The following is a 24,379-nucleotide window of genomic DNA, read 5'->3' as shown; positions in this document are numbered from 1 at the left end:
CCTCCACAGCTCCCTCCTCACTTCTGTCTTCTCCTTTCAGGCTCCACCCAGGACCATGAGAGCAGGTTTCTCCAGGGACCCCCAAGGGGCAAGGATGGCCACCCAGCCCTCTCCCCACGGACCCCCGCGGACCACCACATCCTCCTAGCAACCAGACGGAGGGGCCATGCCTGGAGAGCAGCCCCGCGGAGCACCGCCCCCAGCCATGACCAGAGGCCTGCAATCCTGCCAGACAGCCAGTGGCATGGCCAGTGGCACAGCCCCCCAGCCCCCCGGCGAGGACAGTGCCCTGGCCAGCAGGACCACCAAGGCCATGAGGGAGCTGGGCAGCGGGGCCCAGGCCATGGAGCCCCCTGATACCCAGCCTGGGCAGGCTAGGGAGGTGGAGCCCAAGGCCACCCTCCAGAGAACCCAGCCCCTAAGCAGTCCCCCCAGGAAGGGTGGTAGCCCCCAGGCCCCACTAGGGAGGAGCCACACACAGGCTCCCACAGGGCACACAGGCAGGGCAGACAACAGCCCCCAGCAGCGCTGCACTCTGAGCATTTCGGGCTCAAGGGCCAGGCCCGCCCTGGATGAGACCCCTGAGGGCCCACAGCGCGAGGGCCCCCGGCCCCCAGAAGCAGAGGCCCCTCCTGCCCCAGAAGAGCTCAGCTTCCAAAGGTGCTTCCAGGAGACACCCTCCAGCTTTACCTCCACCAATTATACCTCACCGAGTGCCACCCCAGGGCCCCCGCCCCTTAGGGCCCCCCAGAGCAGTGACGCCAGTCCCTGCAGGCCAGCCTCCTACTCAGAATTCCAGGCCAGTGGGGCCGATGCCTGGCTTCCCGCTGCTGAAAACAACTTCCCAGGTGCTAGTTTCAGGGTCCTTCCCACAGAACCGGAGCCCTTTCCCAAAGCTGGCAGCCCCAGGGTGGCCTCCTTCCAGATCCCCTTCCCAGCACTGCCTGGGCCTGGCCCAAAGCCCTTCCCCGAGGACACGGCAGGGCCTGAGCACTCTGAGAGGGCCCTGGTGTTTGCCTTCCACCAGCCTCGGGGAGCATGGCAGGAGGAGGCAGTGGGCACAGGCGTGGCCTACCCCCTGCCCACGCAGCCTGCTCCCCCACCCCCGTCCTGCTTCTCCAGCCAGCCGGGGCGCCTTGACCCCACCAGTGACCTCGGCCGTGCTCTCCCCACAACTGGTGCTGCTCGCCCGGTCCCCAGCCCCTTCTCAGAGAGCACGGTCACCTTCCCAGACGGTTTGCACAAGAGCCTGACCACAGCCCTCCCTGAGAGACCGCCTTCAGCCCACAATGGACTGGGGAGCCCCAGGGGACCCCCAAACTCTTTGCCCCAGAGGCACTTTCCAGGGCAGGCTTATGGAAGCCCGGGAGCCAGTGGGGTGGGCACCAGTCCTAGTTCTCTGGACACAGAGCTGGCCAACCCTGGGCCACTGCCCACCAGGCTGCCCCAGCTGTGGGATCCCACCAGAGCCCCTTACCCCACGCCTCCCCTGGGCCCCCCAGCCACCACCAGGGGTGTGTTCTTTGAAGGCCAGCCCAGCTCTGGCCAGCGACTTGGCCTCCCTCAGAGCCCCCCGCTGCCCTGGCCCCGGGTGCTCCCGGCCACCAGGCCCAGCCCCCATCCAGTGGAGATGCTGAACCGGCTGCCTTTTCCCCCAGGGACCCCTGAGTGGCAGGGGGGCCGCCAGGTAGCCCTGGGTGCTGCCAGCAAGACACCTGGACCTGGGGAGAAGCTGGTGCTGAGAAACAGCCCCGGCCAGCACAGCAGCAGCTCCCCGGGGCTGTTCACCTACAACGGGCTGCAGGACCCTGGAGCCCAGCCCCTGTTCTTTGGGGTGGCCCAGCCCCAGGTCTCACCCCAAGGGACCCCCAGCCTGCCCCCACCCAGACTTGTGGGAGCCTCTCCCAGTGAGTCCCCACTGCCCTCACCCGCCACCAACACAGCCGGCAGCAGCACCTGCTCCTCACTGTCACCGCTGTCCAGCAGCCCAGCCAACCCCAGCTCGGAGGAGAGCCAGCTCCCCGGCCCACTAGGGCCCTCTTCCTTCTTCCACCCCCCCAGTCACCCCCAGGAGAACAGCAGCCCCTTCCCATCCCCTGACCCCTCACATGCCCTCCCCATCCACTACCAGCCAGAGCCAATCAAGACCTTCCCTTTCCCCACAGAGGCGCTGGGGGCTGAGGGTACCTTCAAATGCCTGGAGGAGGTCCCATTTCCCAGTGCGGTCTCCGAGGTGGGCAGTGGGGGGCTGGAGGGCTTCCCCCCGGAGCCGCCCCCCTACTCTGCCCATCACTTCCCCCTCAGCAGCGCCAGCCTGGACCAGCTGGACGTGCTGCTCACTTGCAAGCAGTGCGACCGAAACTACAGCAGCCTGGCCACCTTCCTGGAGCACCGGCAGTTTTGCAGCCTGCTCCTGGCCAGGACCAAGGACAGCCACCAGCAGCCCGCAGAGATCCCCCGGCCTTCCGCCGCCCCCTCTGTGCTGGCTGCCCCCAAAGCACCGGACCCCGGGAACCCAAGCCTTCTCAGCCACACTAAGACGGTCCCCTTCCTACTAGGGGGAGACCTCCGGGTGGATGGCAAAGATGACCCCCTGAGGACAACGTTCTTGCCCAACCTGACCACTGCCCCTTTCCCACTCTCTGCTGCGGACCTGGACCTGGAGGATGATGCCAAGCTGGACAGCCTCATCACCGAGGCCCTCAACGGCCTGGAATATCAGTCAGACAACCCTGAGATCGACAGCAGTTTCATCGACGTCTTCGCTGATGAAGAACCTCCTGGCCCCAGAGGTACCAGTGCCGGGTTGCCCACCAAGACCAGAGTGGGTGGGGTCATGCCAGAGAACAAATCCCATCCCCCGCTCCCAACCGTGGAGCCCCAGGCCCCCCGCCCTGGGGACGGGGGCTACACAGCCTGCAGCCGGCCCAAAACTCGATCCCGGGGCCCAGTGCCTGCGGAGGCAAATAGGACCAGCCTGGCCAGCCAGCAGAGGAGAGGGAAGCAGTTTAAGTTTTCCCAAGGAGAACTGGACACAGCCAACACTGCCAAGAGGTCGGGCAGGGGCACCAGAGCCTCCTGTCTGAGGCCCAGGAGAAAGGGCAAAAGGGCTGAGCCAGCCCCACACCGCCCCCGGGACCTCAGGACCCAAGCCCTCAAGAGCCACACAGACCCCTGTGGGAGGCTCCTCCCGGCGGAGACTGGGAGCTCTAAGCGCCTCCGCCTGTCCCTGCGGAAGGATTCCCGGAGGAGGAAGGCCTGGGGTGGCACCTGGAGCAAGGAGCTCATCCACAAGATCGTGCAGCAGAAGAATCAGCTGCACAAGCAGCAGGCGCAGCAAGGCCAGGGCAGTGGCTTCTCCCTGGCGACCGAGAGGCCCGCACCCAGCACCCTGGAGGGCAGGCTCCAGGAATACGACTACGCTTCAGAGTCCGAGGAGGAGGACAACTTGCAGGCTCGGGGCTCCCGCCTCAGAGGCCGGCCTCGGCACGGCAGCCGGCGGTGGCGCCGAGGTGAGAAGAGGAAGGAAATGGACTTAGCCCTGGGTCCTAGAGAAGAGCGAAAGCAGCAGAAATCCAGGAAGGTCATGAGGCCGGAAACCACAAAGCCAGGCAGGCCTTGCCCAGGCCCCAGTGAGAGCCCTGAGGGCCAGGGCCCACGGCAAAGCCCTGAGACGGTAGACAGCCCTAAGGAGACAGACCCCAAGTGTCTCCTGCAGATTCCCACCAGCACCAAGACCCCAGAAGAAAACCATCCATCGCTGGACTTCCCTCAAGAAGATGTTCTTCCTGACACCGCAGAGCTTCTCGGAGATGTCTCGGGCTCTCCTCCGTCCACCTGTGTGGAAGGAAGTCTCTGTCCCCGAGTCCCTGAGCAACCACAGCCAGGCAGGGAGGACGCCACGGTGCCCCACGGGAGCTCAGCACTGCCAGGCGCAGGCAGCCTGCTGGGTGTCCCCCTGTGCACAGAACCCCCCATCTCTCATGACAAAGAGGACCCCCCTGCCTGCCTGCCAGGAGAATTGCTGGTCCCCATCACTGACACCGCTGCTGCCTACCCCGAGCCCAGCACCCTGTTTTTAAAGACCCCTGATCTTGGGTGTGACTCTGCTCTTTTTAACAGAGACTCCCTGGTTCCAGCTGCCAAAATGGAGCCCCAGCCCTACAGCAGCCCCCCCAAAAAGTTGCTCCTTGGACCCAAAGACCTGGCTGGCTATTTCCCCAAAGACTTGTACTCCCAGCCCTTGGCTCCAGAGACTCCTGCAGCCAGTAGCAGGCACCTGTGCCAGGAGGGTGTGGACCCCAGCTCCCTCAAGCCAAAACCCCCCAGGAATCCACCCTACACAATGGACACGGACCCAGGCAAAGCCGAATCTCCGCTGACATTGGAGTCCACGCCCCTCCTCTCGGAGCTGCCCATGGACGAGTTCAACTCACCGATCTACAGCAGCCTGTCCGGAAACGGGGACCCACCGCCACCGCCTACACGCATTGATCCACCCCCAAGGAAACCCCAGCTGGACCCACCCTACCCCTCATTTCTGCCTGAGAAGGGCTGGTCTCTGCTGGAGGAAGTTTCCCCAGTGCTCTCCAGCCATCTGGACCATTCTCCTGACCTCTCAGGGGCAAAGGTGTTCAGTAAGAGGTGTCCTCGTGAAAGGACAACAGCCGCCACCCCTCCACCTTTGCCGTGCAAGGTTAGCGAATGTAGCATCACTTTTATGAGCAACCTGCCTGAGGATGAACTAGAGATCAAACGATTGGTTACCGAATTAGAAAGTCAGCTGCAAAGCAAAGATGTGCAGGAGGCTCCGGGAGAGCTGCGTGGAGCTCCGCACACGGGCAGAATGCGCTCGGGCACAGGCACCCCGCTGCCCATCCATCAGGCGGCTTCACCCCAAAAGGACTCATTCTCCACAGCTGACCTCACTGATCTTGGGGAACTGAGTCCACACCAGGAAGGGGCAGAAACAGCCGTGGCCACCACAGAGGAGACCCTAGGGAGCCCCCAGGAGGAGTGGCCCTCATTTCACCTGGGAGAAGCAGCCCCTCCCCCTGCAACCCACAAAGACCAGGTTGCTGGGGCTAGCCTCAGTTTCCAGCCCGTGCAGAACACCAGAGTCTCCAGGAGAGGGCTTCCTGAGGCGGAAGAGAGCTTCAGGGGCTGCCCAGAAGCCTGTCTCCCAGACCCCGGAGAGCCACTCAAACCCCCCTCGGACAGAGGGAAGTTAGTGAAGTGCAGCCCAAACCATGAGCCTTTGTTTCTTAAAAATAACAAGGCCACCGGAATCCATTACAACGAAGATGTCCTGCTGCTCCTTCCCTGCACTCAAAGACGGGGATCCTGCAAGGCGCAGGGGTCCGGCCAAGATGCCGCTGAGCTGGAGGGGCTCAGCAGTCCTGTTGCCCATCTGGCACCTGACTTGGCATTTCAGGGTGCTGCAGTTCTACATCTGGGTGCCAGTCCACCTTCTGGTACCAGTCACCGTGAGGCCCTCAAGGGACATTCTCTAAGCAGTGCAGACGGAGCAGAAGAAACAGGTCCCCTCCACCCTGCAGCAGGGAGCCCTGGCTCTGAGGGTAACAAGAAGGTTGTACCAGCAGGGGCCTCCCCAAGTCCTGGCTGCATGCCCAACATCAGTCCTGGCAGGAGGCCCCAGGACCCAGCCGAAAGCCCCCTATGTCAACTCCAGCTCCTGGTGGCCGGAGCAGCTGAGAATGAAGATGATGACCAGAGCTTACAGGGGCCTCAGCTTGCCAACACCCAGAGCTCTCAACAGAGCAACCCCTCAGATGTGGAAGAGGACATCATAGAATGTGGGAATGTGGCCCATGGCCCTGATAAGGGTTCAGATGGCGGTGTGCAGGTGACAGCTATCTCTGAAATGACCAGATGTCAGCTGAGGCCAGAGGCAGGTGGCCATCTGGGCTCACCCGGCCAGGCTGAGAAGCTCAAAGGCCCAGGCGAAACCATCCAGCTGCAACCAGATAACTGGAGGAGCCTGGGGAGCCCAGACAACCACACCACAGTTGATGCTGATCCTGAAACTACACTGGCCAGCCCTGCTGGGGCTGCAAACCAGCTAGGGGGGCAGGTCCAGGGAAGCAGACCGAACTTGGGCCTTCAAAATGAGGCACAGTCCACTCCCAGCCCCTCCTCCTCTGATGTGGAATCTTTAGTCCCGGTCTTGACAGCAACCCATGCCCAAAATGGGCCTGAGGATTGGACTCCAGAGGCGACCAGTCCAGGCCTTAAGAAACACCTGCTACTCAATGGGGAGTGCACAGAGCTCCCCATGAGAGACCTGGCCAGCTGTGCCCCCTTGCCCATTTCTGCAGCCACCCCTGTTCCCTGCAGCCTTGAGCACCTGCTCCAGGAAGACCCTCCCACAGTGCCTTCAGGTGAGCTGAGGGGGCTGCTCCCAGTGTCACCATCCCTCGGGGACCCTACCAGCATGAATCACCTGCCAGCCTATTCCTCTGCCTGTACAGCTCTAAAAAGGGCTGACTGCACCCCAGCTCCCACAGATGCTAGAGCTGGAGGGTCCCTGGCAACCTCCTCATCTTTGAGGACAAGCTCTTGTGGCCTCAAGGAAAGCCTGGTCTGCCACTCTCTCCTAGGGGAACGGAGCCCACTGCAAGACACTTCCACGGGCCAGCCCGGTCTCATCAATGCCTTCATTTCCACCCATGTGGGGGATCACCCTGAAGGCTACATTCCAAGATCCCTAGAGGGTTCTAGAAAAGAGAGGCTGAGGGGATCTCCTGCCTATGATGTCCCTTCTCCCCCATCGAGGGCCATGTCCCCAAGAGTGACCGTCCAGGCTGCAGCCCTACCCGGCATTCCTGCCACAGATGGCATGGGAGCAGTTAGAGGCCCCAGGGATGAATGGCCAGACCCCCACCGCAGGGGAGCACTGCCCCACAGCAGCCCAGACAGGACGCCCGAGGGCCCCTCCTCAGAACACCCAGGACACAGGGAAGGCCAGAGCATCACCACTGCGCCCACTGACGCTTCCTCCCAGACGACAGCAGGGCCAGAGCCTCGTGCCTGCCGGGAAGGTGAGGCCGGGGCCAGCACCCAGGGCGAGGAGGACCATAAGATACCTGGGGCTGGGCACCCTGGCATTTCAAAGGCCTCAGCAGCTGGCACCAGAGGCCTGACAGTCACCTGCCCTTGTGAAGAGCTCCAGCAGGACAGAGCCACGTCTCTGAGCAGCACAGCCAGCAACTCCAGGCCCAACTCCCCACAGAGCCTCAGAAATGTCCCCCAGAAGGTGCCCCAGGGGGACCCTCTTTGTCCCCAGGACCCCAAACAGAAGCCTTGTGGCTTTAAAAACAGCCCCATGTCTACTGAGAGCAGCTGCTGGAAGAACCCCAGAGGGCGGCCTGTGACCTGCGAGATCTGCTCGGCCACCTTCCGATCCGGACCAGGCCTAAGCCGCCACAGAGCCAGGAAGCACAGGATACAGGGGGTCACCTCCCAACCAAACCCCCCAGCCCTGGCTGCTCCCCAATCTGGGGAGCCTGCAGCTCAGATGAGCTGCCCCCCTGGGAAGAAAAGCCGCAGGGCATCCGGGAAGGAGAAACCAAGGCACAGGCTGAGCAGCCCCAGCCACACTGCTAGGTCACCTCCGGTCCAGGGCTCCAGGGCTCCTGAGGATGCCCCAAGTCCCAAGATGTCCAAGGGGCTCAGGCAGGGGGTCAGCATTGTGAGAACACCAGTCAGTCCCCTGAGCTGGGAACCACACACCCCAGGCCTGGTCAAGCAAGAAGTGGGCTCGAAGCCTGCAGAGCCCAGGAAATGGGACTTGCTGCAGAGGGACGACCCCTGTCCCAAACGGGCAGAGAGAAGAGGAGGCAAGAGGCGGGGTAGAGCGCCCATGGGCATCCCCCGCGAGTCAGAGGGGAAATCAAATAAGAAATCGAGAAAGCCAAGAGCAAGAAGGTTCCGGGAGGAGAGCGGTCCTCCAGTCTCTCCTGATGTGATTTCAGATAGAAGCCACTGGAATCCATCAACTGTGACTGTCAATTACCCACCCCCTCTGAGCCACTGCCTCTCACCGGAGGCAGAGCAGGAGACAGAGGTCATACAGCTGCCTCTCCTCCTGGCCACAGAACTGGAGGAGACGTCCACACAGAAGTCACCTGGGAAGTGGGTGGCACCTCCAGGTAGAATGGAGGGGGTGCCTCCTGCAGAAGAGACAAGGGAGCCGAAGGCAGCCTTGGCAAGGGAGTCCTGGGGACCCAGAGAGACCAGGACATCGGGTGTCTGCAGAGAACTGTCAAGGGCACCTGGGGGTACACCTGCAGGGCACAGCAGTGCAGCCGAGAGTGGGTCAGGGCAAGGTGTCTGGGAAGGGCACAAGCCCCCCTGGGGACCCTCAAGCCCCCCAGAGACTTGTGGTTCGGAAGCAGGTGACACCATCAGCAGTTGCCTCCAGGGCCCCCTGTACAATCCAGAAGACAGGGTGCAGGAGCATGAAAGTGTCAGGGACCCTCTGAGCTTGTTCGATGACGAAGCCTCCTTTTCCCAGCTCTTCCCTCTGGGCAACCACTTAACTCGGAAGAAGAACCCCCGAGTCTATGGGAAGCGCTGTAAAAAGCCAAAGCCTCCGCCATTGCCAGAGCCCTGGGAGTTCCGGGGCAGTGAAACTCTGCCCTCTGCCCACATGCCCACAGATCTCAGTGACTCCGGCTCCCTCTGCCTGTCCCTCGAGGACCCATGGAGTGACGAGGCCATGGGCCTGCCTGAGTCCTTCCTCCTGGAGGGCTTCCTCAGCAGCAAGATGCCTGGCATTGACCCCTGGGCCCCAGGACCCAGCCTATGGGCCCTGGAGCCTGACCCAGAGGCGGACTGTGCCGAGCAGGAACCCTCCTGCAGTGCCAAGGACCACCCGTCGGAGAGCATCCCCGAGCTGCACATGGTCCCAGCGGCTTGGCGAGGCCTGGAGCTGCGGGCCCCCGCTGATGAGACCGCCTCTTCTCCTGGGGACATGAGCCCTGAGCCCCCCAACCTGGAGCAAGAACACTACAACTGCGGGCTCCCGGGGAATGCCGTGGCTCCTGAGAGGCTCAGCACCAGATTTGAGATGCAAGATATATGCTTTCTGGGACCCTGCGAAGACCCCGTGGCTCTCTCCAACATGAGCTTCTTAGACTTCAAGGCCACAGTGAACTCCCAGGGGTCACAGAGCAAAAGGCCAGAGGAGGTGGCCAAGGCCAAAAGGGCCCCAGTCAGAGACCGGAATGCCAGGACCAAGAGGACACCCTACAAGTGCAGGGTGTGCTTCCAGCGCTTTCATGGCCTGGGAGAGCTGGACCTCCATAAGCTGGCCCACAGCCCCTCACCGCCCCCCACCTGCTACATGTGTGTGGAGCGCAGGTTTGGCTCTCGAGAGCAGCTGAGGGAGCACCTGCAGGAGAAGCATGTGCAGGGCCGGGCGGGGCTGTGGGCCTGCGGCATGTGCCTGCGGGAGGTGGCTGATGTCTGGATGTACAATGAGCACCTGCGTGAACATGCCCTACGATTTGCCCGAAAGGGGCCGGCACGGAGGTCCCTGGGAGACCCATCTGGACGCTGGGAGGGGGACAGCACTGTCACACACTTCCTGAGCAGCATGATGGGGCAGGCTTCCAAACCCCACAGGGGCAAGTGCTCAGTTGGCCAGGCAAATGGGGGCCCTGCAGAGAGGGAGAAGCCAAAACCCAAGGCTCGTACCAAAAACTCAAACCAGGATGGCACTTTGATGCCAGACAGCACCTTAGCCAAAAGCAGTCCATCAACCTGTGCAAACCCAGCTTTGCCCAGCAGTTCTGCCACGCTCCCTGGCTCCACCAAGACATGCCCCAGCCTGTCCCCTGCCCCCTGCCCCAACCGAGAGCCCCTACCCCACACTGTCCCAGTGCATCAGGACTGCAAGGACCCCTCCCGAGACTGCCACCACTGCGGCAAGCGGTTCCCCAAGCCTTTCAAGCTGCAGCGCCACCTTGCGGTGCACAGCCCGCAGCGTGTCTTCCTGTGCCCCCAGTGCCCTAGGGTCTACCCTGAGCCCTGCGAGCTGCGTGCGCACCTCACCAGGGAGCACGGGGTGAGGGAGGAGCTGGAGCTGCAACACACCCCACTGTATGACTGTGAGCTCTGTGCCAACGTCACCCACATCAGCAAGAGGTCCTTCATCTGCAGCTCTTGCAACTACACGTTCGCCAAGAAGGAGCAGTTTGACCGACACATGGACAAACACCTGAGGAGGGGGCAGCAGCCCTTCACATTCCGCGGGGTGCGGAGGCCAGGCGCCTCTGGGCAGAAGACACAGGCCCGGGAGGGCTCACTACCTAGTAAACGGCGCAGAGTGGCCACGCCCAGCAGCACCCCTGGGCCCGTCGTGGACAGGTCTCTGTCTCTGGGCAGCAGCCCCACTCTGAGCGAGGCATCCATGCCAGCCCTACTCCAGCCCTGCCTAGAGGCGGCTCCTGGTGGCACCCAGGGTCAGCCCAGGACCCCAGAGAGGCCCATGGATCTTGAGGGCCACCTGGCCAGGGGTACCAATCTGCCCTCTGACTCCCAAGAGTTCATTCTCCCATCTCTGTCTCCTTTCCCAGCAGCCTCAGCTGATGGCAAAGATGACCACAAGCCAGACCAAGCCCTGGAGAGCCCCCCAGATGGGGCTTCCCCAGGCAGCCCTGGGCCTCTTCTCCAGCAGGCTCTCCCTCTGGAGGGATTTCTGCCCCAGCCAGGGGCCAGAGGCCAAGCCTCAGAGAGCCTATTCTCAGGGAAAGGCAGGGCGCCGAGTGCCCCTGGCAAATGTGCCCCTGACCATCACCCAGAAGCCCCCTCCATGCTCCGGAAAGAGAAGCAGGCGTCCACATGCCACATGGTGTCTGAGGGGGACCAGGGAGTCCCCTCCCATAAGGGGAGTGCCACCAAGCACGGGGGCTGTCCGAGTTCATCAAAGGATAGGCCAACTCTGTCTATCCCCGGCAAAGCACCCAAGTTCCTGGTGCACTCGAAGAAGGCCGCGGCCAGCCCAAAGCCTGGAGAGCCGGCCCGTGGCACTGAGGACAGGCAGAAGCCCACTGCCCTCAAAGCCAAGCCAGGCCCCAGCTCCCAGGGCAATGGAGGCCCACAGCACAGCACCAAGACAGCAGGTGGCAGCCAGCCTCAGCCAGCCAGTGGGCAGCTCCAGAGCGAAACAGCCACTACCCCCTCCAAGCCCAACTGCCCAGCCCAGAGCCCCGCCCCAGACAAGCCCCCCACTCGAGCCCCAGCCAAGGGCTACTCCAAGGCCCCCAGAGAAGCTGGTGACCAGGGGCCCCAAGGGAGCCTGGTCCCCAGGGAGGATAGGGAGGGCAAAGAGAAGAAGAGGAAGGGCCGGACCCTAGGGCCAAGCAAGAGTGAAAGTGTGGGGAGCTTGGGAAGGGCCCCTTCAGTCCCTGACAAACCCCGCCGGGCTCCCCGGAAGCAGGCTGCCCCCAGCCGTGTGCTCCCTGCCAAGCCCAGGCCCGGTAGCCAGAGCAGCATTACACTGCCTCAGCCCTCAGAGCAGCAGCGGGGGGAGCCCAGCCACACACACCGGGACTTCAGACACAGCAGAGATGGACTAGGCAAAGCCTTTCCGCAGGCGAGACCCCTGCACAGGACCCCCAAGAGGGGCAGAGCTGTCCGCGGTGCTGAACGTGCCAATCCCCGAGCCTGCTGGACTGCTGAATCCCAGAACGACCTCCTCAGCCAGCTCTTCGGACAGAGGCTAACCAGCTTCAAGATCCCTCTGAAAAAGGACTCCTCTGAGTAACTTACAGGAGTGAGAGAGTGCATGGGAGAAGGGCTGGGGGATGAACCCAGTGAATAAGGGACTCCTGTCTACACTGGCAAGCTTCAATACTCAGAGATAGTTTGATTGGTGGCCACATCTTAATCCACCTGACTTACCAGGCAAATGCTCAGACTCCAGTGTTAGAGCTGAGACTCTAATGCTTGGAGTAGGGCCTGGGTTTGATGGACAGCAATACCCTTCCACCTAGAAGGTGAGGGTGAGGGGCTGGCCAGCAGCAGGCTCTTTGAGACCATGAAGCTGTTTTTTCAGTACCAAGAACTTGAAGAGCAGCTCACACCTTGCATCCCTTGCGCCCGCTCCTTTGAAGGTTTGGACAGGGTCCTCCCCTCCATGTCACCTAGTAGGGAAGTAAGTTGAGGCAACCACGGTCGGATCACAGCAGGACCCCTCTTGGTCTTGCTGCTGTTGCTGCAATTCCAAAGTGGCCTTACCAATCAAATGGGGGGCTCTCCTCCTAGCGACCTGTGAGCTGCCTGGCCCCCCGAGCACATGGTCTTGATGGCCACTATCCACACCACAGACAGAAGCGCTGGTTTCCAGTGCACCTTGACCCCTGAGGACCAGGTTCCCATGTGGACTGGGAGGAAGCTGCTCAACAGCCAGCTCTCACCAGTTCTTCCTGCCCATCCCCCACACACACCCCAGCCTCTGTGGTTGCCTTTCTAGAGCTTTCCTCCTACACAGAGCTCTCGGCTGGCAAGTATCAGCAATTTAGCTCTGAAGTTTCTGGTGCTATTTTCATGTTGTAATGTGAATACAGGCTTCCTTGATTTGTTTTACCTGGGTGGGTTGGGAGGGGAGACAGGCTGGAGGGGTGAGAAGGGGGCTGCATGGAAGGCCCACAGGCACCAGCCGCCCCAAGAAGTCTTTCACTGGCTCCCCGGTCAGCAGGCTCCAGCCCCAGGGTTGCAGTCAGAGAAGCTGGCTGGGACACTCAGGGCCGGGTGTGGCGCTGCTGGCATCTCATGCACTGATGTGACCCAGGGCTCGGTATGCACGTCCTTTTTACAGAATCGTGTCTTCGAAGGGAGTAGGAGTGTGGGGGAGACTTCCTTCTGTTCTTGGTGTCTGAGGTCCAGTTTGTTTCCTTCTGTTTGTTTTTGTTGTTTTTTTTTTCATTTTTACCTTGGGTACAATGTGCATGTAAAAGTTTTTATTTTGGTATTTTGAAAGAGACCAAACCAGGCCCAAATCTCCTTTCTAGAAGGTGTTGTGTGCCCCTCAGAATGCCTCTTTAGTGCTGATAAATAAAACATGGGGAACTCTGAGGCTGTGCTGTGCGAACCACAGCAAACTCATCCTGTCAAATATATTCCCACTATTTTCACAGAAAGCCTCTGCTGTGTGGCGCCGGTCCTCCAACCAGCCCCCCGCCTGCCCACCTGGTCCCAGAACCTGACTCATGGAGTGTCAGCTTCGGCTGCCACTTTTGTCCTGAAACCAGGGCTACCTGGCCCTGTAGAGCCTCCCCCGAGCAGCAGAGCGGTCCCACCAGCCCCTCCAGGATTGGTAACACATGCAGATAATGCCATAGGGCAGTCTCACTTTGTTTCTGAAACTTTCAGAGCAAGAAAGTCAGGAAATCATTAACTCAGCTCAGTTTAGAGGACACGGGAAGGCAGCAGAGACAGCATGAGGGATAAAACCAGGAGACCCTCCCCCATCGCAGGCTCAGACCCACGGGGCTCACCCAGACCTGAAGACCCCCTCAAAGACTCCAGTGTCTGGGACATGTGCCTGGAGGGCAAGCGAGGCTGTCTAGAGTCAGGCACCCATCTAATCTTGCCCTTAGCAAACACCTGGGCCCAGCATGAGGGGTATCACTCAGAGCAGGTCCCCAATAACACGTGCTGGGTAGAGGAGAAGAGCCTCGCCAAGCCCTCTCCACAGGAAGAGGGATCCCACCTGTGAAATGGTAACTGGAGCCTCATCACTTCTGCCCAGGCCCACAGACCCCTGCCCCAGCGACACACCCTGCCTGCCCAGCTCACCTTCATCCCACCAGGCCCTTGACTGTGCAGTTCCCTCCACCAGGAATGCCCTTCCCAGGTCCTCTCCCTAAGTCTTAGCCCCTCCCATTGGTGTGCCCCCAGCCCCAGGTGGGCAGCCATGAGGGAGTCAGTGAGGGGCCTGGCCATCAGCCTCCGTTTATGCACCTGTTCTGCACCGGGAAATGGGCCAGAGGCAGCTCCCACTCTCAGAGGTTTTCACAGATTCTGTCAGGAGTAGGGGCTTTGGTCTCTTTGAGGGGGTCTCTGTGGCAGGGCCGCTCACAGGAGGGGCGATCGGGGATGGGAAGAGCCCTGACTGCTGCACAACGGAGACAGGTGGTGTTGGGGTGTGTGAGTTTGAGCCACGTTTGAGAAAGGCTGTCTGGGGACTCGGCATGGAGACCCATGAGGTCCAGCGGGTTTGCAAGACTGGGTACTCGCATTCCTGGGTGCCCCCATTTACCATACGTCTGGCAAGGCCTGGGGCCAGCAGCATCTGTATCACTGGGAACATGGTGGACATTCCAGGCTCTGCCCAATTTTCAGTCAGATGCTCTGGGGTGGGTGAGCACTCTGTGATGTCACATGCCCTTGGGGTGCTGGTCCCCACAATATTTGGGAACCCATCATGGCTCCAGTCTGCTCAGGGACTGGGGTGAACAAGACACCCCACTCCTGTGGCGGTAACCCCCTCCTGCAGCCAGAGCCCCCAGCGTGCACATGCCCAGCTGGCCAGCAGGTGGCAGCATTTGTCCAGCTAGGCTGGGCACCTAGGCCACTGGCAGCTGGACTCTAGGCCTAGAGTCACCCACCACTTTTCACATGCAAACACGACAGACACATGCCATAGCCCCACCCGCCTTCCACCTGACCAAAAGGTTCAGAAACCCAAGCTTACTGCACATATGTGTGCACCCCTCCACAGCCTTACACAAGCCGGCATGGCATGCAGCCCCACACCAGCAAACATGGGGCTTGCCCAGACACACTGAGACATGAGTGATGGTGGGTACGTCTAGGACAGCCGTGGGCAAACTATGGCCCGTGGGCCGGATCCGGTCCATTTGAAATTAATAAAACTAAAAAAAAAAAAAGACCATACCCTTTTATGTAATGATGTTTACTTTGAATTTATATTAGTTCACACAAACACTCCATCCATGCTTTTGTTCCGGCTCTCTGGTCCAGTTTAAGAACCCATTGTGGCCCTCGAGTCAAAAAGTTTGCCCACCCCTGGTCTAGGAGGACCTGGCCCTTGAGAGGCCCCCAGGCAGGCACCCCAGAGTGGCTGTTTGAGCCATGGAGTGGGCTGGATGAGGATGGGCGAGGGTTTGGGCAGGAGCAGGGCCACTGCTCCCTGAGGACCTGAGGAAGTGCCTGGCCATCCTACAGCTGAGAAAATGGCATAGTGCCCCCCGCCCACCCCCCCTCACCCCTGAATGTCCTCAGGCAGTGCTGCTGCTTCTGCCCTAGTTCACCATCTAGGAAGTCTACAGGGTTCCTCCAGGGGCTTGCCCTGAGGCAGGCAGGGGTAGGCAGGGGGTGTGCTAGTAGAAAGTAACATAAATGTCTGCGTTGTTGACTCCAATCAGTCCCAAAACCTGACCCCAATAAGCTCTGTGCCCCACCAGCTCAGAGACAAGCAGGAAAAAAGATGGTGCTTGTGAGCAAGTGAGGAGGCACAGGTGGAGGGGAGAGGCTGGGAGAGAAAAAGAGCAGGGGTTGCCTGGACGGGGGTGGTCAAGGCAGCCAGAGGGAGAGCAGCTAGTGGTGGAGTGGCAGGCCAGCCTGTATCCCCCCCAGACACCATAAAGGGGGAACTTTGCAAGGCACATCTGCCCGGGGAACTGACTAGAGTGCTACTTACAGTGGGCTTACCTCAGCTTCTGAGCCACAAAGGCCATAGAGTCCAGTGTCCTGAGAAGGTGTGTAGATGGCCGTGTGCACACAGTGGGAAGAATCCAGTGGGAAGGATCCCACAGGGCTGGCCTCAGAGAAGCAGACATCCACCAGGGAAGGGGCGAATCCTTAGCACTCCGGAGTGGCCATTGTCAGGACTCCTTGAAGAGCCCCCGATGAGGGGATACGACTTGGAGACTCATTTGTCCTTCCTATGTCACCCATGAATGTGCTGCACGTGGGGTCTGAAAATCCAGCCCTGAGACCACATGACTCCCGTTTCTATGCCGGTCCAGCGGTTGGGCCGCACAATTCTTGCAGAAGCCTGACCGCAAGGCCCGAGGTCCTGCTGCTGTGGGAATGGTGGCCCCAAGCAGCCACACTGAGCCCCTCGGGGCCATCTCTCTTTTCCGCCCACTCTGGGCCTGGGCGCCCAAGGCCATGGCCTCTTTCCCACAGGACACTGTCTACCTCACTGACTGGCTGGTATGGCCTTGTAGGCTGCAGCTCAAGGCCACAGGCCTCCTCCCCAGAGCCCCCAGGCAGAGAGGAGACAGGACTGGGCCTCCCAAGGGCCAAGGTTTAGCTGGACCTAAACAAACTGCACCTTTGCCTGCCCTGCCGAGAGACCCCCAGAACCGTGCCTGGGGCCCAGGAAGGAGACGGGTGTGTTCAGCCACAGGCCAGGCTCTGGGCTGGGAGACAGCAGACCTTAGGCTCATCACTTTCCGCACCTCAGTTTACCCACTCATTAAATTGCCACAACTACCAAAACCCTTGGAGACTCTCTCTTAGGCTTAAGTGTTGTGGCTAGACTGGTGGGTCTCACTCCTCTGCCCTCCGCTCCCCCCAGCATGCACCTGGCTCTTCCTTCAGGTCTGTACTCAAATGACACCTCCTATCTGTAGCCTCTCCTGTTTAAGGTGGCAACTGCACCCCCAGTGCCCCTGCAGACCCCCACCCTGCTAATATAGCATGTTCGACCTTTTGGTGTGCCCCAGGGCCCAGTCCTCAATTGTGGCTCTTGGCCTCCTGCTGCTAGGCTCTTGTGTGTGGTCATGGTTTTACCTTTAGTGACTAGAGTAGGAGCTCAGTACATGTTTGTAGGTGGGAAGAAGTGAGGAAGGGATGAGGGAGAAAGGAAGGAAGCAGAGCCAAGGGGTGGGAGCAGAGGAGAGGAGGGAACAGGACAGGAGAGGGGAGAGGGGGGAGGGGAGAAGGGAGGGGGCGGCGAGGGCAGAAGGGGGAAAGAAAGAGAAAGAAAGAAAGGAAGTTTTCCTGTGGGTAAGTGTGCATTTCCTATCTGGTGATATAACCATGTAACCCCAGCTCTCAGAGCTGGGAAATGTCCAGATAATACTTCCTTCCAGATAACACTTGCTCCCGGTACTGCCTTGCCTCCTGGGGTCAATGGGCCACACTTGGGCAGCTGCATGAAACCATGGCTCTAGCTAACACCCAAGGACCTAGGACGGTCTCCAGGCAACAGCCTTTGTGTCCAAGGATATCAGAGGGGGTGGCTTGTGAGAGATGCTAGCTTTATAGAGGACCACCATGCCCAGGAGAAGGGCTTATCTGGCGTGCTCCCAGGATGACTCTCTCTACTGTCCCTCAGATGGACTCCACACTGCAGGCAGAACTGCCTGAGCCCAGTCTCCAAGCCAGAGCCACCCACCCACAATGGGGGCAGCCAAGGCAGCAACCCCCACCTGCTCCCACCAGCCTGGGGGCGCACAGACAGCATCTAGTTGTCTTTAGGCCAACTCCTTCTCTGCCCCTTTTGCAGGCAGCCTCCTGATTCCTAACTTAATTTATTTTGACATCCTTGCTGCCTTTTGACCTCCTTACAGAGTCACATGGTTCTTAAAACTCATTATCCCCCCATTGAAACCGGAAGTTAATTAAACCCTTCACAGAGCCAGTGTTGATGAATGTCAGGATGGGCCCCTGATGCAGCTACCCAGTGGCCTTGCGCTGACCTACAGCTCCGAGGGGGGGAGAAGCGGGGAGCAAGGCCTGGGACAGACGGTCCCCTTTCCCTCTAACGCAGCAACCAGTGTTCATTCTGGAACAGAGGGTGTGGATTTCCTAGGGAGAATCCACTTACCTGCTGTGTGGCCCTGGGCAAGCGACTTCACTTCTCTGAGCCTCAGTTTACTCGTCTGGCAAATGGAAATTCTAACAGTCTTTCAAAGAGCCATTATAAGCAGACAGTGCATTGATCTGTATTAGTGCTCAGCACAGGGCCTGGCACCGAGGAACCCTCCTTGACACTACTCTCATGGCTGCTAGTGTAAGATGACAGAGCACTGAGTGCTGCGGAAGAGGCCTCTGGTCCCCACAAGCTGGAGCAGAGAGGAAAGGCCGAGTCTTGTCTGGGAGCAGTCAGGGGCTTCCCCGAGTAAGGGAAGTGGGAGGGAAGTGCCAGGCAGTGGGAGAGAAGGGTGCATGTGGCAGCAGGGCCAGCTTTCGCAAAGGCCCAGCCAGCAGGACACCTGGACGTTAGTACTAGGAGGTTCAGAAAAGAGGGTAAGAGCAGGGCAAACCAGGGCAGAGGTTATCACTAGCAGCGGGGTCAGGAGTGGCTGTGGGGGACCAGTGGGGTGGAGACAGTGGTTAGGGTGGTGACTGAGGGAGGCTTTGAGCACAATGGGGTGGTGGTGATGTGCCAGGGGGCATTTTGGAGCTATAAGGTGAAGTCACAAACATTGGAGGGACAGTGAAGCAGAAAGAGGGAGGGCTCTTCGTGGGCCTGATGTCCTGAGACCCTTCATCTAGCCTGGCCTTGGGACGTGCTCTGTGCCATAGTCTGCTGCAGCCTGATTCATTTGAGACCCCACTCTCAGCCCTCCCTGCCTTTGCACCTAGTCTTCTCTCAGCTGAGAATACTCTTCTCCCATCACTCTTTTTTGAGCATCCTCTTTATTCTTCAACTAGAGGCCCAGTGCACAAAAATTTGTGCACGCGGGGGGTCCTTCAGCCAGGCCTGTGCCCTCTCGCAGTCTGGGACCCCTCGGGGGATGACCACCTGCTGGCTTAGGCCCGCTCCCTGGGGAATTGGGCCTAAGCTGGCAGTCAGACATCCCTCTGGCAACCTGGGAGCCCTCGGGGGATGTCCACTTGCCAGCGGGGAACAGACCTAAGCTGCAGTCAGACATCCTTAGCACTGCTGAGGAGGCGGGAGAGGCTCCCACCACCACCGCTGTATTGGCAGCCATCCGCCTGGCTTGTGGCTGAGCAGAGCTCCCCCTGTGGAAGCGCAATGACCACCAGGGGGCAGCTCCTGCATTGAGCACCTGCCCCCTGGTGGTCAGTGTGTGTCATAGTGACCAGTCATTCCCAGCCATTCTGCTGTTAGGGTCAATTTGCATATTACCCTTTTATTATATAGGAGTGCCTGGCCAGCCTGGGTGAGGGGCTGATGGCTGTTTGCAGGCTGGCCACAGCTCCTTCAGGGTGGGGGTCCCCGCTGGGGTGCCTGGCCAGCCTGGTGAGGGGCTGATGGCTGTTTGCAGGCTGGCCACAGCTTCTTCATGGTGGGGGTCCCCGCTGGGGTGCCTGACCAGCCTGGGTGAGGGGCTGATGGCTGTTTGCAGGCTGGCCACAGCTTCTTCATGGTGGGGGTCCCCGCTGGGGTGCCTGACCAGCCTGGGTGAGGGGCTGATGGCTGTTTGCAGGCTGGCCACAGCCCCTTCAGTGTGGGGGTCCTGCTGTGGTGCCTGGCCAGTCTGGGTGAAGGGCTGAGGGCCATCTTCAGGCTGGCCACAGCCCCTTCAAGGTGGGGCTCCCCACTGGGGTGCCTGGCCAGTCTGGATGAGGGGCTGGCTGTTTGCTGGCTGGCCAAGCCTCCCAGCGGGAACCCTCACCCCATGAGGGTGTGGCCAGCCTGGGTGAGGGGCTGATGGCTGTTTGCAAGCTGGCCACAACCCCCAGCCACCCAAGCTCCCAGTGGAGGCTGGCTGGAAGCAGGTATCTGGGATTTATTTGTCTTCTATAATTGAAACTTTGTTGCCATGAGCAGAGGCCACAGCTGGCTCAGGGCAGGTGGGAAGCTTGGGTTCCTCCATCCCCCGGGCAACCAAGCCTCCTGCTTGCTCCAGCTCAGTGGCTGCCAGCTGCCATCTTGGTTAGGTAAATTTGCATATAGTTGCTCTGATTGGCTGGTGGGCATGGCTTAGGGCATAGCAAAGGTACAGTCAATTAGCATCTTTGTCTTTTATTAGTGTAGATGTCCATCTTACGTTTATAAAACATTCTGTGGCTTCCTTGGTCATAGCCCAACAATCAGTGCAAGGCCTGGCCTGCAGGAGATGCCACAATTTGCTCCTTCCCCCACCCATAGCAACTGCCCAGCCATGGGCCACCCTCCTCTGGGCAGGGCAGCACAGAGCATGCCCACAGTTCAGAGGGCAGAGCTAGACCAGACATGAGCCCAGAACCACAATGTCATCAAGAGGAGCCCTGAGAGGTCAGGGGCCAACCTGGGAAACCAAGGACTGGATTGGTGAAGGACTTGCTCAGGTCATGCCCTCTAAAAAGGCAAAGACAGTTTTCCATGCTCCCAAGCCTGGGTTAAGAGTAGGGGCTCTGGACTTAATCTGCCTGGGGTTACAGGAAACTGCCACTTCTGAGCTGGAGGACCACTCTGAGCCTTAGTGCGTTCGTCACTACCACAAGAGCCTTGAGCACTGTGTCCCAGGCCCAGCTTTACCACTTTCTGCCTGGGGACTCTAATGGCTGTAACCAGCAGAGGGTTGCACAAAGACTTCGTGAAAGAATATGAACCAGCCCAGCTTAGAAAATGCTGGTGATGGACCATGACATCACCCCCTAGAGTGGGCGTCTAGGACAGAGCTATGCTCAGGAGCCTTTCCTGGGACCAGACACCCTTGGAACCTCCTGGGAAGCCTCCAGGGAGCCTGCTATTAGCCTTGGAATCCAGTGAGCAGGGGAACAGCCAGGCCTTGGTCAAGGCAGCCCAACTCCATGCAAAGCCCCTCCCAACTCCACAGCAAGTGTTGACAGCCCCGCCATTGAGACTGAATGCAATTCTGTTTACTCCACTAATGACTTTTGGATGTGAATCCTGGCACTCTTCACAGTCACACAGGGACAGGTGGAAATTAGGGTTCACAATGGGCAGCCCATGGGGGTGGAGGTGGCCAGGTGAGACACCTTCAGCAGCCCTGCACCCTGCTCCTCCTCCAGACAGCCTTCCCTGACTTCCCCAGGCAGAGGCAATTGCTCCCACTCTGGACTCACCAAGGCCTTCCTTTCAACAGCACTTGTTGCTCTTCTTTCCTCAATTTAGCTCCATTATCAACAGACCTCCTCTGAGGGCATAGTAGTGTGTTCAAGGTCCTATGGCATCCCCACTGATCACCAGCGAGGCAGTTTCCTCCCCTGTATAATGGGGTAAAGACAGCCCCCGCTGGGCAGGTGGAGAGAACAAGCATAGAAGGAAAGTGCTCCAGAAACAGCTCTCACCTGGGTCTGGGCTGTTATGGCACTTCATGGGCCTGTGACCTGGGCAGGTACATGGGGCCTGCAGGCCTTGGGAAGGTCCTGCACTTGGTTTCACACCCTGCTGTTGCTGCCCTGAAATTCTTAATTTTTGAACAAGGGGCCCCACATTTTCATTTTGCACAGGGCCTCAAAAATGATGTAGCTGGTCCTGGTCAGCGGGTTCTGTTTCTCGCCTGCCTCTGTTCCTAAGTCTCTGGGTGATTTGGATGTGTTTCTCCTCTTGGGGCCACAGTTTATGGGCAAAGAAGTGGCCAAAGTGATGCCTATCTTCTCATCCTGCACCCAAGACAGATATCACTAATGGATCATGGCTCTTTCTCCTGCTGACCCTCAAGATCTCTAGCCATTTCAACAGCACCAACCTGGGTGTGCATGGAGTCCCAGACACAACCCATGGCCACCTCCCCCAGGAATCCCTCTGACTCCCAAATCCCCACCTTTAGAAGGCAGTAAAGCCCAAAGGGAAGCACAGATAGGTGGGGTGCCTCATTCAGTTGACAAACACTATGGGAGCCTTGGGCTGAGCAAACCAGTCTGCCATGGACCCTGAGCTCCCCAGTGAGGGGGTACAGCACCAGTCAGCTGTAGGAAGGCAATACCCACTGGCTCTGGGTAGGAAGCTGTGTGACCCTGGGCAAGTCTCTTGGCCTCCTAGTCTTAGTGTTTCTGTCTGTCCAGTGGCAGTGGGTGGTCCCAGGGTGGACCTCAGCCTCCTGCCCTGCCTGCCACTCTATACTGCCCAGAGACCCCCTGAGAGTAGTGGCAGGGCAGGGGAGAGTGCCCAGGCTCCAGGGATAACCCTTCTCCTTATCCATGGAGTGGGGGCAAAGGTAACAGGAGTCAGAATGGTGTGGGGGTCTCACAGGCAGGGGGCTCAGCATTTAGCCAGCCTCTGCATGTGACAGTGGTGACGATTATCTGCCACTAGAAAAGGTCTTCCTGGTAGCTCTGGGGCCCTACTAACTCCCTATTTCTTGTGACTATGGGGGACAGGGAGCAGGCACCTAATTCAGGGCAAGAACATTAAAAAAAAAGAATACAGTTGTGCTCCTGTTGGGCAACCCTAATGCTGTGTGACCTTGAGCAAGGCTCACTGGAAATGAGGGCCTCTGGGATCCCATAAACATATCCCAAAGGACAAGAGGGTCATCTCTATTTCCAGGATTGGAACAGACAGTACTGACCCTGGGACCCTCGCTCCTTTCCGACTGCCCAGGCGGGAGGGGCGTGGGGATTCGCTCAACTGGCTGAGGGGCCGGCTTCCTGGGCCTCCAGCAGGACGCCCCGCAGAGGAGAGGCTCCGGAGGGGTGACACCCGCGACCGCTAGGAGAGGGGCAGGGACAGGCCCCTAGCTTCCGCAACCTCCAAGATTTCCTGCCAGATCTCAGTCCGAGGGAGGAAGACCCGAGGTCCCAGCTTTCCATTTGGGGGTTCCGGCCACTGGGGTGGCGGATCCTGGGGATATCACTTCCACCGGAGACTCGGAGGAAAGCCCTCACCAGCCAGAGCCGGCTCCACACCTCAAATCGGACCCAAGACAAATGTGAGGTGTCAGGGCATTGAGCTTCCCGCAGGCTTGGGAGCGCGCAGAACGGAGGGCCTGAGGGCGGAGTTACAGAGTAGGGGGCGGGGCTATGGGAGGTCGGGGCGGAGCCAGACCGCTGGGGCGGGGGCGGGGGCGGGGCGGGGCCTTAGCGTCTAGGGGTCAAACCTGGTGCAGTCAGGCTTTGGGGTAGGGCTAGCGCTGAGCGGCGGGTCCAGAGAGGCCCAGAGCACACCGGTTGCAGTGCCGCGGCGCGGCGAGACGGAATAAGTCGCGGAGTCCCAGAGAGGCCTGAGGACAAAGCTTCAGGCCGAAGGAGGAGTCGAGGGCAGAGGTCTACACAGCGCTGTGGGCGGGGCCTGTGGGCGGGGCCGGAGCCTCTGGGCGGGGCCGCGGCGCTGAGGGAGGGGCGGGGCCAACTCTATGCAGGCCTGGGCGGGCCCTCGGCGCTGGGGGCGGGGCCGGAGGCGCGGCGCCAGTGACCAGCAGGTCCCGCCCCTCCCGGCCCGCCCTCCCCGAGCGCCCGGGTCCTGGCCTCCCGGTTCGCTGTGTGCTGCCCGCAGGTTCCATTGAGAAAAGCTGAGTGGCGGCGGCGGCGGCGTCTGCGCGGGAGCCGAGGACCGGCAGCAGCCCGCCGCCCGCCGCCCAGGCGGTCCGCGCGCTTGCAGCGCCGGGGCCGAGCCTCCGGTTTCCGCAGCGGCTCCGAGCCAGCCGCGGCGGGCTGGGGGCGCGGGCCGGGGCGGCTGTGGAGCGCGGGGGCCGAGGGCATGAGCCGTCCCGTGGCTCCGCTGCGCCCCCGCCGCCCGCCGCCGCCCGCCAGGGGCTAGAGGCGGCCGCCGGGAGGGCACGCGGCGCCGGAGACATGTCCAGAAGGAAACAGAGCAATCCCCGGCAGATTAAGCGTGAGTCAAACTTTGCCCGCCCGCCCGCCATCCCCGACCCCCGCCATCCCCCGTCCGCCCCCCGCCCGCTCTGCTCTGCCCGCTCCGCCGGCGACCTTCACCCCGCGCCGCGCCCCCCGCGCTCTGTGCCAAGCGCGCCGTAATCTAATCTCCGCGGCGGGCTGGGCCCCCGCGTCTCGCCTCGGCACCGGGGGTCCGGCCGGGAGGGGTGTCCGCCAAAACAGCCGGGATCCAAGTGGCTGGGGGCGCGCCCACCTCGTGGCGGACCCCTCCCCCACATCCTCGAGATGGTGCGGCGATAAGGAGGCCCCGATCTGGGCTCAGATAAAGTTTAAAATATTCCATTCTGCAAGTCCCATCCTGATAAGATCGCTCTGTCGGGACGGGCTGAAATTGTGATCTTATCTCGCGCGGTTGACTCTCCCAGGCTTTGTATCTAGAGGGAGAAAGAGAGACCTGGGAGGAAGAGGGGACACCCGAGGCCGCGTGGAAATTCATGGTCAAGTGGCGGAGACCCGCTGGCGCCCACTGCCACTCCCGCTGGCCAAAGAGCCACGTGGCTTGCGGGGGTGGGGCGGGGGCGTGCAGCCACTCAGACCCCTGTGTCCTGTAGCCCTGGTATCAAACTCCAGCCTTCCATGCCTGGAGACAGCCTCTTGGAGGTCCGGCCCGGTCAAGGCCGCA

The 24,379-nt window shown here is 60.4% G+C and overlaps 2 protein-coding genes across 6 annotated transcripts in view; both read left to right on the top strand.

Annotated features, from left to right (window-relative positions):
- The window catches only part of ZNF469 (zinc finger protein 469), a 54,003-nt gene extending 40,902 nt beyond the window's left edge, over positions 1-13,101 (top strand). The window contains exon 3 of the mRNA XM_059667097.1: positions 41-13,101. Within this exon, the coding sequence (XP_059523080.1) occupies positions 167-11,791 (11,625 nt within the window). The 5' untranslated portion in view covers positions 41-166 and the 3' untranslated portion in view covers positions 11,792-13,101. The remainder of the gene's footprint in view (positions 1-40) is intronic.
- A 10,198-nt stretch (positions 13,102-23,299) lies between these two features.
- ZFPM1 (zinc finger protein, FOG family member 1) overlaps positions 23,300-24,379 on the top strand; it is a 72,455-nt gene continuing 71,375 nt past the window's right edge. For 2 of the 5 annotated variants that reach the window (XM_059667095.1, XM_059667092.1), the window contains exon 1: positions 23,301-23,695. In XM_059667095.1, the coding sequence (XP_059523078.1) occupies positions 23,656-23,695 (40 nt within the window). In that variant the 5' untranslated portion in view covers positions 23,301-23,655. Of the gene's footprint in view, positions 23,696-24,379 lie in introns of all 5 variants that reach the window. The other 3 variants (XM_059667093.1, XM_059667091.1, XM_059667096.1) reach the window with 2 other exon arrangements.

Source organism: Myotis daubentonii, chromosome 15 (assembly GCF_963259705.1).
Source record: "Myotis daubentonii chromosome 15, mMyoDau2.1, whole genome shotgun sequence".
NCBI lineage: Eukaryota > Metazoa > Chordata > Mammalia > Chiroptera > Vespertilionidae > Myotis > Myotis daubentonii.
Note: the sequence above shows the minus strand (reverse complement) of the source record. Positions and strands in the feature narration are given on the sequence as shown.